General features: G+C 42.4%; 1 protein-coding gene across 3 annotated transcripts; it reads left to right on the plus strand.

Moving 5' to 3' along the window:
- Positions 1-375: 375 nt before the first annotated feature.
- zgc:171971 (RNA_pol_Rpc4 domain-containing protein) lies at positions 376-15,684 on the plus strand. 3 transcript variants are annotated; one of them, XM_036142399.1, is made up of 9 exons: positions 376-830; positions 882-1,111; positions 2,929-2,975; positions 3,072-3,226; positions 3,325-3,449; positions 7,046-7,154; positions 11,215-11,474; positions 12,822-12,974; positions 13,315-15,684. In XM_036142399.1, exons 2-9 carry the CDS (start codon positions 929-931, stop codon positions 13,447-13,449), a joined length of 1,167 nt encoding a protein of 388 aa, XP_035998292.1. In that variant the 5' UTR covers positions 376-830; positions 882-928; the 3' UTR covers positions 13,450-15,684. The 3 variants fall into 3 exon arrangements, with proteins under 3 accessions (XP_035998292.1, XP_035998293.1, XP_035998294.1); XM_036142400.1 differs by having other exon boundaries at positions 376-643; positions 838-1,111; XM_036142401.1 differs by having other exon boundaries at positions 376-1,111; positions 11,218-11,474.
- Positions 15,685-15,934: the final 250 nt, after the last annotated feature.

The following is a 15,934-nucleotide window of genomic DNA, read 5'->3' on the forward strand; positions in this document are numbered from 1 at the left end:
CCGGAATATGTATGGACCCAGAAGAAATAGCACATCCTAGAGTCTTCATATATGGTCGCAGAATTAGCTTCTTCCTTTGATAATAATGAAAACACGCTTTATTTATTTATTTTTACGTTTCTCGGTGCCAGAAATATTTAGGAATTTAGGAAAATAAACGCAGATGTAACATCATCCGTGTTGGAAATAAATAAAAAAATGGCACGGATTTTAGTTACATATTTTTGCATTTTTTTAAAAAAATTAGATAACTACCATTTTTGTTTGTTTTTCCATATTTGTTTTCTGGTCAGAATATTCAATTACTCGGACTGTCATATTAACAAAATCATTCCGTACCGGAGGGTGGCGGCTGTGCACAACATGTATGCTACAGCCACAGAAGAAGAAGCAGAAGAAGAAAAAGCACAAGAAGAAGAATAAGCTGTTTACCTTCGTTTAGTTGCTCTAGTAAACGTTCACTAAAAACAGAGTAAAGAGCGTCAACCATCGCTGTCACTTAGCGACTAAAACAATTAGAAAGTACTTTAATTTTTGTTTGGTTCCTGCTGTCAATGCCTCCTAAAAAGCACCTGTTTTGATCAAAGTATTGCTTTTTTGTGCACTCCTCTGGAGAAATAAAGACCGAGGCCAAACTACAGATGCTAATTCTGTTCTTGGAACTTTCGGCTTGGCATTATGATGTAGGCTGAATCTTTTGCCAGTATGTTTATTTCCGGACCGCTGGGGGGTTGTTTTTGTTATGCACCATTTATTAGAGTGGGATAAAAGAAGAAGGCAACGCGAAGGACGAAATCAGATAGGACTCTCCTTTCCAGGACTAAGTTAGATGTCATAGTGTCTCTACAGTGTGTGCTGTTACCAGGAAAGCCGAGGTGCCGTCAGGTAACAGTCAAGCCTTAAGAAGGAAAACAGACTGGTTGGAGAGATGAGCGACTCGGGAGATCCAGCCAGCATCCCCAGCTGCTCCGGCTTTAGAAGCGGGCCTGAGCGGTCTGGTACCGCCGAGCACAACCCTGTCTGGACCCTGAGTTCCTGTAGTCAGCGGGGAAGACTGCCATCGCTCAGAACCCGGGACCTGACACTGGGGGGAGCGTTCAGGAAGACAAAGGTAAGGACTGGTTCTGTTCGCTAAATTATATTTTCTTCTATTCATAGTGAGTATGACTGTGAACGATCACGCCAATAATAACAAGCCTCACATTGGCCTAATAACTATGGCTAATCAACATGTAATAAACCCAATTATGTAATAACCTGCCAAAGGGATAAGTACTATTATTAGCAGCGGTATCTTATTGGTAAATGGTTTAATCAAGTCCTGAGGACCCCAAAGGGCTTCACACTACAACCAGTCCTTCCCCCATTCATTCACTGATGGCGGTGAGCTTGTAGCCACAACAAGAGTCCCATGATGTCCTGCAGATGGACCAACACCAGTCTTTCAAAGCACTTCATCGCTACAGGTGTCAAGGTCACAGGTCTTTAATCATTTAGTCCAGGGATGGAGTGTTTTTGTGGGAAACGGGATGATTGTAGAGCATTTGAAGCAGAAAGGAATTTCATACAGCTCCAGTGATCTGTTGAAAATTTCCTGTGACAAGAGGAATTACATCGATAGATTGACAATAAAAAAAGCAGCACTTACTTGATTAAACTTACCAGTAAGTTAAATCAAGCATCCAATGACACAAAAAGTATTGAAATTGTATTAACTAGCTGGAAAATAACTAAAAAAGTGAAGATACTTTCCATCAAATTTTTATAATGAAACTGAAAAAGCCTCAGAAACATCTGGCATTACTAGCACCATTAATAGTTCTTTTTTGTTAAAGCTGTAAAACGGCGTTCACAAAATATGCTGTTGCTGGAACTGGACCTGATTTTCTACACGGTTACATGTCTACACGGCTGGAGACAACACACAAACCCAAAACATAATAAAAATGAAGCAAGACATGTCGGGACATTTCCCATTTTTGATGGAGTCTGAAAACATCTTGTTTTGATCCATAGATACCTCTTTTCCTGCAGATCAACCCAAGCGCAAAGATACAAATAAAAAGTAAAATTAAAAGTAAAGTTAAAAAAAAGTTAAAAGAAAAAACGCTTAGACAAACCTACAGGAAACAAAAAAATAAAAAAATACACAAATGAATCAAAATTAATAACTAGAAATCGCAGGATCCTGGAATTCCTAGTGGACAAGTTTATCTTTGTGATCCACAATACCTTAGCTGCATAAAAAGGCTTTAAAGAACAGTTCAACGGTAGAGTATTTCTACTCTACTGACTATAAACATCTTGTTTAGCTACAGTTTGAAGTTAGGCATTGATGTTGATTTCTACTTTAGCAGCATTATTTTCTCAGCTGCAACATGTTGGCTTTAAGAATCTGTCTCTGGCGTGCGGGGAGAGTCTCTATCCCATTAGTGCAGGGGTATCAAACTCCCGTCCTCATAGGGTCGATGTCCTGCAACTTTTATTTGGGTCTCTCTTTCAACACACCTAAATAATCAGGTCATTGGTAGGACTCTGGCGAACTTTACTGCATACTTAGGAGGTAATTCAGCCGTTTGGTTCAGGTGTGTTGGACCAGGGAAACAGTTAAAAAGAAGAGGCTGTGCTTCAGCTAATCTAGAAAATCAATTAATTAAGCAATAAGTACCAATCTGCTCTCTCTCTCGCTCTCTTACTCTCTCGCTCGCTCTCATTTATATAACAACACCAATGATGATCTTGAACATTTCTGCTGTCTCATCTTCTCTAAATAAGTTGTCCCCGATTGTGCAAAATTCTAGGCTTTTTTTTATTGTGCTAATAAACTAAACTTAGCTACACTATCTCAACTAAACTAATGTGTATGCAGTGTTTTTGTTCTTAATTTAAAATTATGATATATTTATTCTGCGCTTTTTTTCTCTGCAGAAAACATGGGAGCCTAATGTCCACGCTGTGAGAAAAACGAAGGATGAGTGAGTGACTATTCAACCTTAATCACCTCATGAATTATCTTGATCATCTTGCCATGTTTTGGAAGATCACCTCTTTGATTAAGCTATTTATCCCAGGTTACAAGCAGAAATTCTAGTTGCTCCTAAAAAGGAAAAAAGAGAGAGGGATGGGAAGAGAAAGGAGAGCAGAGGTGGGAGGAAAGCGAGACCTCAGACCATCCAATCCCACTCCATCTTTGAACATTGTCCTGATGTGTCAAATTACAAAACAGGTATGTCTTTTCTGTTTACTTTCCAACCTTCCCTGTTTTTCTCATCAACACATAAATACAGCTGAAGTTCCAGATTAATGTCGTCCTTCTCCCTACAGGCCGGTATTGTGCCAGGGGACTGCATAACTCCTCGACATCTTCTGTTTGTCAACCAGTCAAAAACGAAGGGAAAAAATCAAGGCAGGACGAAGATCATCTTCTACATAAACTGCAGCGAGATGATGTGAGTGATTGTGTCTGTGTATGTTTTTAAAGGAGACATATCATGCTTTTAAATTCTTTCACATTTAAATAAGTCAGTTATAGTCTATATAAAGTGGAATTGGAATGCTTTGATCTGAATTGCTCTGGTCTCCTTAAATGGAAATGTGTCAGAATTTATTTCACATTTGTTAAAGAATGATGATAGAGGGGAAAAGGGACCTCCAGAGACATTCAGCACTGTGTTCCAGGCTTCCAGCAGTGTTGCTGGGTCCACTTATTATCTGCAATTTTGAGCTTGTTCATCTATACTGTTTAAAAGGTGGAGGTAATAGAGCTGGTTACTTGTTTCTCTCGCAATAACTTGCAATACTGTAGTGGCTTCCCAATTCGCATGTAATGTTTTTCAGAATCCTCCGGTTTGGGCACAGAGGGGGATACAATAATCTTCTCATAAGCCTCCATTGCCGTATAAAGGTTAAAGTTTAAAAGTAATTTATCCTGGACTAAAACAGATATTCCCTTAAACATGCAGCGCTGTGCATGATCGTCATGTGCTGTGTCTGTGCGTGCAGCATCTGTTGTCTTAAGACATGTGACACAGCCTGAGTGACAGCCGTTTGTTAGCAGTTATTTATCTTCAGTTTACCTGCTGTGAAGCTACTATTTTTGTGTCCAGAATATAAGTTTGTGAAGCTAACTTTTTGGTTAGCTGTGCCCACCACTGACCAAAATATTCCTCAGCTGAATAAAAACAGATGGTAAATGGCCTGCACTTGCATAGCACTTTCTCAAGTCCTAAGGACCCCAAAGCACTTTACACTGCATTTGATCATTCACCCATTCTGAAAACCAACACACCATTGTAGAGGAGTGTGCTGAATCTGTGTCTGCGTACATCCAGAAGTACATGGAGGATGTGCCTGAGACCAAGATCGTCATCCTAGGGGCAAATCAGACACTCTGGATGACCAGTGAGGTACACATGTTCAAGTGCGGGGACAGAGAGGTGGTCAGATCCTACTATACCACCTTTATTTATAAAGCACTTTATGATAAACCAAAGGTCAACAAAGTACAGTACATATACAACTGAAAATAACAGTAACATTAAAATAGACAAGTAAAACAGACAAGCTGAAATAGAAAAAAAATAATTTTAATAATAATTAAACTCTGAAAGAGCGGGGGCCTGCCTGACATCCAATGGTACATCATTCCTGCTGCTACAGCGAAGACACAATCTCCTCTTAATTTCCGCTTGGATCAGCCAGAGTCAACCTGAAACTGTGCCATAAGAACAGCAAAGCATGCCTATGGTAAAAAAATCCAGGTTTTCTTCCACGACCCGACAAACACCAGACACAAGTGGCGAGGCATCCAGGCCATCACAGACTACAAAGCTGCTCCTTTATCATGTGAGGACAACACAGACTTTCTCAGTACACTCAATCATTTCTTCAGCTAGTTAGAAGCTCTCAACTCTCCTGTGAGGAAATCCACTCCTCACCCAGATGAACAGGCACTCAGACTTCAGACAGCTGATGTCAGTAGAACGTTCACAGCTCAGCAGCTTCAAATGCAGAACAACCAGATTCCACAACAGCTTCATTCAACACATTGTAAGACTCCCCAATAACCCCCCTCCCATAGACACAAAGCTAGTTACTATGAACTCGAGTTACGAGCAACTACTATCTGCACCATTATATGGTCAGTTCATTGTTGCAATAGATCTTGTCTTCTGTTTTTACTCTGATCCTTGCAACAAAATCTGGCTCAAATGTACATTGTTAGTGTCCAGTTTAATGACAATAAAGTCTAACAATTCAGCCACACATTCACAAGCTGAGAGTGTAAGCTACATTGTAGCTGACAGTAGCAGGGCTGCCATAAAATCGGCGCCACTGGGCCCTCAGACCACCGACAGCAGAAGTGTCTTGCCCAAGGACACAATGACAAAGACTGCCGGAACAGGGGTACAAACCGGCAACCCGCCTGTTACAGGACGAACGCTCTAGCTCCTGCACCACCATTGCCCCCGACAAAACTAGACTAAAGTAATTTTGGACCAACAGTGGAACGATCAACAGTTGGCAGACATCTTCAGTTACTACAGCTAGTGACCGCTGATGGTAAATGGACTGAACTTATACGCCGATTTATACTGACCACGCAAAGAGCTTTACACTAGAGCCACATTCACCCAATCGCACACTGATACGCAGATCGGTAGGCAACCTGGGGTTAAGTGCCTTGCCCAGGGGCACATCAACATGTGAAAGGGGGCAGCTGCAATTGAACCCACAATTTTCCAATTGCAAGACAACCACACTAACCGTTGAGCCACAGTTGCCCAAAATCGAGGTGTTGTGATGAACTCAGAGCTAAACCTTCAAAGGTTCTCTAGACACAATTACAAAGTCAGCCTTCTATGACATGAAGAACATTTCCAGGATTAAAGGACTAATCTCTCAGCAGGATCTCCAGCTAGGGCTTTTCTGTGTGGAGTTTGCATTTTCTCCCCGTGTCTGCATAGGTTTCCTCCTACCACTAAAGTCATGCTGGTCAGGTCGGCTATTATTGACAGCATGCTCAGTGGCTCAGGCTAACTCTACGAAATTTTATTGTATGCACCTTGCATGTATAATGACAAATAAAGCCCCTTACTGAAACCTGTGTCAATCATTGGCAAAGTAACAACAGTTGAACCAAAGAGAAAATGCTGTTATCATATTAGTAGAAAGCAGATCAGTGTACACAGACAGCACTTCAGATGTGCATTTATAAGGATTCAAAGGTTTGACCGACATCCACCCCTGTTTTGCTTCTTTGTTAGTCCTCTTAATGTAACGCAGAGAAGAAGCCTTTTCTCTGTGCTATTACGGAGCTACGATGATCTGGCAGCCCCTGACCTCCGTCTCATGTGACTTCAACCTACTATTCCTATTAAGACCCGTCAAAATTTATACCTAATTATTAATTTATTATATTTTTATTTTTTAGTAAAATTAATACTTTCATTCTTTACCACTCTAGATGTTCCGTGGATGTATTATTTTTGAAAAATGAAATAGTTTTGATAAAAAAGTTAAGCTATGACCTTTAACTAATTGTGATACTTTATAAAACGTGTTCTTTGGAGAGAGAAAAAACACATTTATTTCTATGTCAAGGTTTTAGAACAGACATATACTGTTACAATGAAAGAATGAGTACATAAAACAAAAGGCATCAGCAGTTAGACCTGAATAAAAGCAGTAAAAAAATATTGCTGTCTGATTATGAAAGAAATCACAATCTTAGTCGGTCAGTATTAAAATTCCAATTATTTACATGGTTATGCTTTCAATTTTGAAACACTTTGAAAATACACTTGGTCCTAAATGCCATACTTGGCTATGTGTATCATATATAAGATAAATTTTGTTAAAAGTGTTATTTTGTAATTGTTTTCAGCTATTAAGAAGCTGATATACAAATTTGATTAATTGCACTGCATTAGTCCAAAAAAAGGTTGTCCCATTACTCTTTAGAGTAAAACCAAAGATATTTGATCTGAATGTACTTTTAACCATATCTCTAGGTACTAACAAGATGTTTTTGGTGTACCTGCAGTTCATAGTTGATCCAGAGTTGAGGAATGATTCCCGACTAAAGCCCATCGCCCTGCCTCTGTATCAGTCCAGCAGCTTCTCCAAGACTCACAGACTGTCCACCACCACATGTAAGATGTTTCTTGGTTTTACTTGCCTCATTGACTCTATTCTTGCAGCACTACTAAGTAGCAGTATGACTTAAGCTGGAGCATGGCGGAGCAGAGGGAAGCAGACAGTCCGTTAAGGGTTAGTCTTCAGTAGCTTGGTCCAGAGGATTGTCCAGGGTCAGAGCTGAGAGAGCAGAGGTCCAGAATGTCTCCAAGGGTCCAGGTCCAGTCCAGTTTCGGTATTGAATCATCCAGAGGAACCAGTGAGACTTAATTGCAGGCAAGGTGGCGTTAGAGCAGGTGCGCTGAGTCAAAAAGATCAGCTCCAATGCCAAGATCGTTACAGAGCCCCCCCTCAAGGGCGGATTCCAGACACCCTAGGCTGTTCAGAATGAGCTCTATGGAAGTCCTCGATAAGGGACTTGTCCAAAATGAGTCGAGACGGGACCCTCTTGACCATAACCCTCCCAGTCAAATACTGGATGCCCCAGCCCCGTTTCCTGGATTTAAGTATGCGCTTGACCGTGTAGGCAGGGGAGCCATTGATAAGCCGGGTGTGTGGTGGGGGTCTGGAGGTGGGCACAAAACTAGAGGTCTTGACGGACTTGACTCAGGACACGTGAAACGTGAGGTGGATTCTCATAGATGGGAGCAGACGAAGATGGACTACCACTGGGTTCACTACTTTGGAGACAGGAAAAGGCCCTATAAATCGAGGTGCTACCTTTCTACTCTCCACCCTGAGGAGAAGATCCCTGGTGGAGAGCCAGACTCTGTCCCCCGGCTGATACTGCAGGGCTGGCAACCGCCGACGATTGGCAGCATGGGTCTGGGCTTGAGAGGATGCGAGAATGGCCCTCCTAGCTCTCCTCCAGGTGTGCTGGCACCTCAAGGCAGAGAGACGAGCAGACGGAACACTGGATTCTCTCTCCTCGGTGGAGAACACTGGCGGCTGGAACCCGTACACTACGCAGAACGGAGAAAGGCCAGTGGAACTAGAGGGTGTGGAGTTGATAGTGTGCTCCACCCATGGCAGGTTCGAAGCCCACTTGGTGGGGTCGGCCTGACAAAAGAGGCGGAGCTTAGTCTCGACCTCTTGATTCATTCTGTCCGTCTGACCATCTGTTTGGGGACGGAAACCGGAGGACAAATTGACAGAGATGCCGAGCATGGCACAAAACCCACGCCAATAATGAGCCACGAACTGAGGGCCTCTATCAGAAACTAAATAGGCCGGCAGACCATGTAACCGAAAAACCTCCCTAGCCAGGATAGTGCCCATCTCCTTGGCCGAGGGAAGTTTGGGTAGTGGAACCAGGTGGACCTTCTTAGAAAACCTGTCCACAATGGTGCGGATAACTGAATAACCCTCAGAGACTGGTAGGCCAGTCTCTGAGGGTCTAGTCCATTGACAGACTAGACCAAGGTCAAGAGGGCACCGGGAGAGGTCGGAGCGGAACAGAGGGGGGGTTGGCGTGAGACTTTAGCCTGGTTACAGAGAGGGGAGGCAGCAACGAATTCCTTGACGTCCCTTGTGATGGTGGGCCACCAGAACTGAGAACATGGGCCACCAGAACTGAGGACTGAGACTTGGTAATGCCTGGGTGGCAGTATAAGCGTGAGCAATGGCAGAAATCTAAAACCTTGGCTCTTAGACGGTCCGGGAGGAAAACCAGTTCTTGGGGCAGGCCTCGGGAATTTGCGTACCACCCAAGGAGGCCCCAACCTCCCTCTCCAGCTCTAGCCATGTGATGGCACATCTGACTGTCTCTGGCAGAATGTATTCCTCGGCCTCGGTCAATCCCTCCTCCTCTGCTTCAAACATTCTGGACAAGGCATCAGGTTTAATTTTCTTGGAGCCGGGCCTGTAAGACTGGGAGAAATTGAATCTGCCAGCCAGAAGAGAGCCTACCTGGCTTGTCTGGGGTTGAGAATCTTGGCAGTCTTCAGGTACTCCAGGTTTCAATGTTTCAATTTGTCTCCACTCCTCCAAGGCCAGTTTAACTGCCAGCAGCTCCCGGTTGACCACGTCGGAGTTCCGTTCTGCACTCGACAGTCTCCTGGAGAAGTACACACAGGGGTGAATTCGGCCATCTTCAGCCTCTTGACTCAGAACGGCCCCAACACCAGAGCTAGAGGCATCCACTTCAACAGTGAATTGTCTCTCTGGGTTGGGGGAGACCAAAACCGGGGCTGTGGTGAAAAGGCCCTTGAGCTGTGTGAATGCCTTGTCTGCCTGATCATTCCAGAGGAACCTTGTTTTACTAGACGTCAAGGTATGGAGGGGGGCAGCCACTTGGCTGTAATTCCGAATGAACCGTCGGTAGAAATTAGCAAACCCCAAAACCCTCTGGAGCTGTTTCCTATCTGATGGAACGGACCATTCGGTAATAACCCGGACCTTAGCCGGGTTCATCGACATCTGCCCAGGAGACACCATGTACCCAAGAAAGGAGACCGAGGTAGTGTGAAACTCACCCTTCTCCGCCTTAACGAATAATTAATGAGAAATGTGTGCGCTGGGTACACCGGTGCGGTCGGCCTACATATGTAACAAGAATTTTATCGAAAGAAAGGGCACAACCGAAGAACATCCTGACCCAATTCCAGCAACATCAAGTAGTGAACAGGTAAGAGTATTTTGGTGGCCGACATGTTAATAATGAAGCGCCTGCTACCATGATAGCATATAGGCTATCATGGTAGCAGGCGCTAACATGATACCCTGCTACCAGGATAGCCTACTCAAAAACATTTCAAATAAGACAAACATTAAACATATACCGATCCCTGGACGGTGATTACAAACAAAAAAACGGCAGACGACGCCATGAACGCCGCGCAGAAAAAAAAACAAAGCTTACCGTTCGATCAACTCGGCCCTTTTTCCGGTCTTTTTAAGCCCTCGACACTCAAGCCATCGTTTGAGCTGAAGGTTGGTGTGTTCTTCGACAGTTAGACCAGTAAACCGTGTGCCTGGGACATCGTCTTGCGAAAGTTTAACGGCTGTAAAGTCGGTCATATCGCTGTTTCTGTTGTGCGTGTAATAGCTGGTTGCTACGGGCGTTCTCTACCTGTATGCCCTACCAAAGCGGCAAAAGGGGCGTCGCTCTTGAGACGGTGACGTCACGTGCGCGGTAAGCTATTGCAAGAGCCCTCGGCCTGCACCCACAGGCTCAGAAGTCTCGTGCAAGACCGCAAGAGTCGGTCTTGCTTTACGGCGAGAACTCCGTGTGTTTTTGCCCTGCCATTCACTATATGCACGCGCGAAAGCAACAACAAAGAACCGCGTGTTAATGTCAAATAAACATGCAAGCATATTGAGGTTTTGTTTTTGTTTTTTTTGAATGTTGGCCAGGCGGTAGCGTGAGTTTGGCGAGGCGGCTGCCTCGCCAAGATAGCGCTGCAGGAAACCCTGATGTTCATACTTTCACTGTGTTATTCATTGTTTGTAATGCCGTTTTTTCGACTTTTCGTTGCGTTCGCCTGTCTGCTAAGCTCAAAACAACCGCGCCTGGCTTGACGGAGAAACCAGAACAGCTGAGCACTTTTACTTTCGCCCTCTGGGGGGAGCCTCGCTGGAAAATCAACCCCGGTTGCATAGTATACCTTTAATAAATGAATTGTTCTCTGAAAATATGCATTTTAAAATACTTTTGAATTGAACAGAATTAGATGTATTTCAATTACCTGAAATGAATTTAGCTTATTTCAATTGAACGGTTTGCCCTAAATAGACATGGTGTACATATCAGGAAGCCTGCCAGAAAGATATTGTTGCTATAATACCAGGTTAAAAGTTAAAGTTCAGTCATGGCTCTGACCTATGGCTGAACAACCAACTATCACATCATTCACCAAAGCATTGCACCTTCAACCATCCAGACGCCCTCTAACTGGACAGAAACCTGCATCCTCTGTCATGTATCTGAGCAGATCTAGCTCTAGCTACAAACACAGTGCCCTGTCAAAGGAAATATTTAGAACTTTGCTTTAGGTGTGTTTATTTAAATGTGTTTAACATGATTATAAAATGTTCTCGCCAACCTGCTGGTGACCCTGCTGTATTCAATTTCCTTAGCAGGTCAAGACAGCCTCCCTCTTTTCTTAGCGCCATCCTGTGGGGCTGATGTAAAAGCAGGCCTCTTGACTGAGTGGCCCAAATCTGAGCAGCTGCCCCTGGTGAAGATGCTGCAGGAACTCAGAGTTGCTGGAGGAGAAGAGCTGTTCTTCATGCAGTTTCCGGATTGTCTTCCTGCCAGATACTCAGCACCAAAGGTAGATCTTCATCATGGAGCAGCAGAGAAACCTTCAAAGAAAGAAGGAAAGTCTGCACACCAAGTGAGTAAAATACAAGCCTTTATTTTGTATTTTACTCCATGAAGTGTCTGTATAACTTTCAACTTTAGTTATAAATTTGTTAAATTGTGGTACGAGTGGCTCAGATTTGAACCTATATGTACAGTGCATATGGAAAATATTCACAGCATTTCACTTTTTCCACATTTGTCAGATTGCAGCCTTATTCCACAATAGGTTAAATACAATTTTCCCTCAAGACCACTTAATCTCCCTTAATAGCAATGGCAGAGAGTTTTATTAAAATTTTGGCAAGTTTAAAAAAAAAAAAAAACAGGAAGTAAAAAAATCACACGTATAAAAGAAATCACAGATTTGAGATTGAGCTCAGGTACATCTTGTTTTCACTGATCATCCGTCTGATGTTTCTAAACCTATTTATGTCACTTGAAACAATGAGCCAATACATTTATAGATTGAATAATTTATCACTCTCTCATTGAAGGATGCTGCTGCTGTTGTTATAGACCAGTTCACTTTAAAAAGAGAATAACATGTTATCTATAGATATTTTAAATGTTAATTTACATGTTTGATTATCAAAAGTAGTTAAGGCCATGGCCCTACCGGTTCCATGGAGAAGCTCAGAAGACTGAACCAGAGGTGGCAGACACTCATGGAAACGCTCATGCTTGGCCCAAGGGCTGTGGAAACTTACAGTCGTAGTTGAATCATGCTCATTGAAGGGGGCTACTTGAGAGTGCTACAGAGGTGGATGTGAGCAGGACTAGACATGAAGGCATCTGATTGGTTCTTCGGACCAAATGGCAGGGATTGGTCAGAGTTTTTACAGGCCTACAGCTTTCACAGAGATCAATTTTTACCCTCCTTTTTCTGAATTCATAATATGTCAGGATGGAAGGACGATTTAGGGGATAGTTCAATCTGTGTGGCTGTTCCTGCCTTAAAAGTCAGTCTCAAATAGGATTTCACTTATTTTCCAGCCCTGGAGCAAGAGAAGAACAAGAAAAATATGAAGGACAAATATTTTTATTTTCAGGGTTTCTTCTATTTAAATGTTACATGCTTCCTTGCCTCCTTGTGTCCTGGCTTCTTCCCATCCTCCACATCCGTTCTTCCTTGTGCCGTTATTTCTTTCCCTGCTTTCAGTTTCAGGCTTAAATTTGCAGCATTTGCTTACTCCCCCTCTGCTATAAAGTCATAAGTAATGTTTGTAGTTTCTTGTTTATTTTTCTGGAAAAGTTTATACTTGGAAAAATGTAAATTAAATATATGTGTAGATACCGGAATATGTGTAGTGCCCTGAAAGGTGGCAGTATTTTTACCTGGTAGTTTGTCAGGTCTTTCACTCATGTACCTGTTTTTCAGGAAGCCAGGAACATGGACAGCTCTCCTGTGCTCTCACAATTTCCTGAAGGACTTTTGGGCAAACTACAAATCAGGAAGTCAGGAAAGGTGGAGCTAAAGTTGGGTGACATTACCCTGGACGTGTCGGAGGGAGCCGCCTCTTCCTTTCTGCAGGTAGTGTGTCTGCATGTCAGCATTCCTGTTCCCACTGGAGGCCAAGTTTATTTCCTCTGATCTCAGATTATCCTTCGTGGCAGCAGTGTTCACGTTTACTACATATTTGGATTTAGTTTTAGGCTTTGTGTTTTATTGTTATTGTTATAACAAGAAATATTCTTGTTATTCTGTAAAATCCTTTTGTTTTGTTTGCCTTCATAAAATTATGAACACTTTATTCTAGTAATCGAAACGCTGGTAAAGTTATTCTGCTAATAATGCGAGAGGATTTGCTAGTGTAGGTGAAGCTTCCTCTGCTTTCTCTGCTCCAAACTCTGTCCTGTACCTCATTTTCCAGCAACTGGTGTCAGTTCGTCCCTCTGGTGGAAGAAGTGGAAACATGATGGTATTGGGAAACGTCCATCACAAGCTCGTCTTATCTCCTGACTTCCAGTCCTTACTGATACAGGCAGCTGCACAGCAGCAGCCATGAAGCCGGGCCTGATGGACCTGGAAATGACAGACTGCAAAGCATGTGGAAAGATTTAGTGAACAAACGTGGACTTCTGTTCCTCTCCATTAATGTTAGTAACCAGCAAGATAATATGAAAGTTCAGCATTTGCTACTGAAATAACTGTTTTTATGAAGAAACTATTTTTATACTTTTGTCTGAAAATTTTAAACGTGTATGTAAATGATCTTCAAATGCTAAAATATCTAAAGACTTTTGACAGAGCACAGAAACTTCTAAATGAGTTATGCTGAGCTTTAGAGCGGTTCCCAATTCTTTGATTACTTTATTAGCCACCCCTCACTATTACCAGGTTGGTCCCCTTTTGCCTTCAGAACTGCATTAATTCTTCATGACAGCTATTCAAGAAGGTGTCACAAACATTACTTTTAGACTTTGGTCCATATGGACATGACCACATCATGCAGTTGCTGCACATTCATCTGCTTAGCATCCATGATGAGAATCTCCTGTTTCACCACATTTCAAAGGTTCTCCTTTGGACTCTGGAGGCCATCAGAGTTGAGTGAACTCATTGTCATGTTCAAGAAACCTATTTCTTAAACATGAGATTATTTTAACTTTGTGACCTAGAGCATTATCCTACCGGAAATCTATCAGAAGATGGTCCACTGGGGTCATAAGGAAATGGACATGGTCAGCAACGACAGTCTGGTAGACCCTGGGGTTTAGATGATGCTTGGACCTTCCAAAGGGACCCAAAGTGTGCTATAAAATATCCCCCACACCATGACACCACCACCAGCAACCTGAACCATTTCATGTTCTCTTCCTATGCCAAATGCTGATCCTACAGTGTAAATCTACCATTGAAATCAAGTCTCATCAACCCAGCAACATTTTTCCAATCTGTTATTGTCCAGGTTAGATGAGGCTAGAAATTGTAGTCTCAGTTTCCTATTCTTAGCTGACAGAAGCGACACCTTGTGTGGTCTGCTGCAATCAACAATGCATTTGTTTCTCCACACAGGCTCTGCTCACTGTGTTTTTTTACGTTTTGGACCATTCTCTGTGAACCCGAGGGATGATTGTGATTGAAAAATCACCATAGACCAGCAGAACTGAAAGACTTTGGGGTAGGGGTTCATAAAGCGAAGCTAGTTACTGTGAATAGAGGGGCTTACCCTGCAGAACTTTACTCTATTACATGGCTGTGGTTATTCCTCCAATAAGTAGTGGCCCCTGATATGGGCTACAAGTGACTCTGCCCACAGGATGCACCTGTGTCAGGAACTGGTATGAGTGCCCCAAAAGAATAAAAAAGGCATCTCTCAGTTGCACCAATAATAATTGTCATGTCCGATCAGTCAAATGGGAAGGGATTACTCCCTGTGTTGACAGTTGTCCAGCGGACAATCATTTACACCCTTAACAAGGAAGATAAGCAACAAAGGGTCATTTTGGAAGTGATGATAGAAGGATATGACCAAGCATATTGATGGAAAGTTGAGTGGAAGGAAAAAGTGTAGCAGTAAAAATGCACAAGCAACAGGAGTAAGCACAGCCTAGAGGTGATTTTGAAGAAATGCATATTCAAGAGTTCCATAAGGTGTAAACTGCAGCTGGAGTCAGTCCTTGTAACATACATAACATTTCTGAATTTAAATTGGTGTTACGAAATCTTCAAATTCTCTGTGAAACAATTTTGGGGTTTCATGACTTGCTGTGAGCCATAATATGCAATAAATGTTTGAAATCTTATCATTCTGTATAGATTTGATCCATCTAAAATATGAGATTCACTTTTTCAACTGAATTATTATAATAAATTACATTGTCAGTTATGTTCTTCTTTATTGTTTAAATCAGAATACAGTACAGAGTCCCATACTCCAAACTGTCTTAAAACAAAGTAAATAACTCCAAAACATGTTTTTACATATGCTATACATGTTGCACTAGTAAATGGAGATAATGGTCTTTTGTATGACCATACTGGTTTCTGACGTACTTTTGGAGATATTCTGAGCAATTCTTCTGTATAATGCTGCCTTAGTTCTTTGGGGTTGCAAAGCTCTTTAAAGCTACCACATAATGTCATTCATGTGAGCTACCCTGGTGTAGGCTTGCTGCATTTTTGGGATTGGCCCTGTTGTATGGCCCATGTGTGTTGCTTCATGCACAGCTGCACATTTGACTCCATGCTTTTCAAAAAATATAGGTTCATGTTAAAGTTGTAAACAGTGGCAGATTGTCAGCAGGGGGTGATAAGTACCACCTCTATGGTTGCAGGAAAAATGTATAGACACCGTAAACATAAAATACAAAATAAAAGTTGTCACATTTGTTCTCATAAAATGTGTCTGACTTTTGATTTTTTTTACCTTTCTCATTCCATGTTGGGTTTATTGAAGGTAAATTTTTGTCCAGGCCTCCATGTGACTTCATGCTGGTCTCTAGTTGGGCACTTAAAGATTCTCTTCAGTTCACAGTTCCCTACACCTG

The sequence above is a fragment of the Fundulus heteroclitus genome, chromosome 10 (genome assembly GCF_011125445.2).
Source record: "Fundulus heteroclitus isolate FHET01 chromosome 10, MU-UCD_Fhet_4.1, whole genome shotgun sequence".
In the NCBI taxonomy this organism is placed as follows: domain Eukaryota; kingdom Metazoa; phylum Chordata; class Actinopteri; order Cyprinodontiformes; family Fundulidae; genus Fundulus; species Fundulus heteroclitus.

Excerpts from the sequence above, each read along its gene's own strand:
- zgc:171971 (XM_036142399.1), top strand. The coding sequence starts at position 929 with ATGAGCGACTCGGGAGATCCAGCCAGCATCCCCAGCTGCTCCGGCTTT. Across the intron at positions 1,112-2,928 it reads GAGCGTTCAGGAAGACAAAG|AAAACATGGGAGCCTAATGT; the intron begins GTAAGGACTGGT and ends TTTTCTCTGCAG. Across the intron at positions 7,155-11,214 it reads CAGACTGTCCACCACCACAT|CAGGTCAAGACAGCCTCCCT; the intron begins GTAAGATGTTTC and ends CAATTTCCTTAG.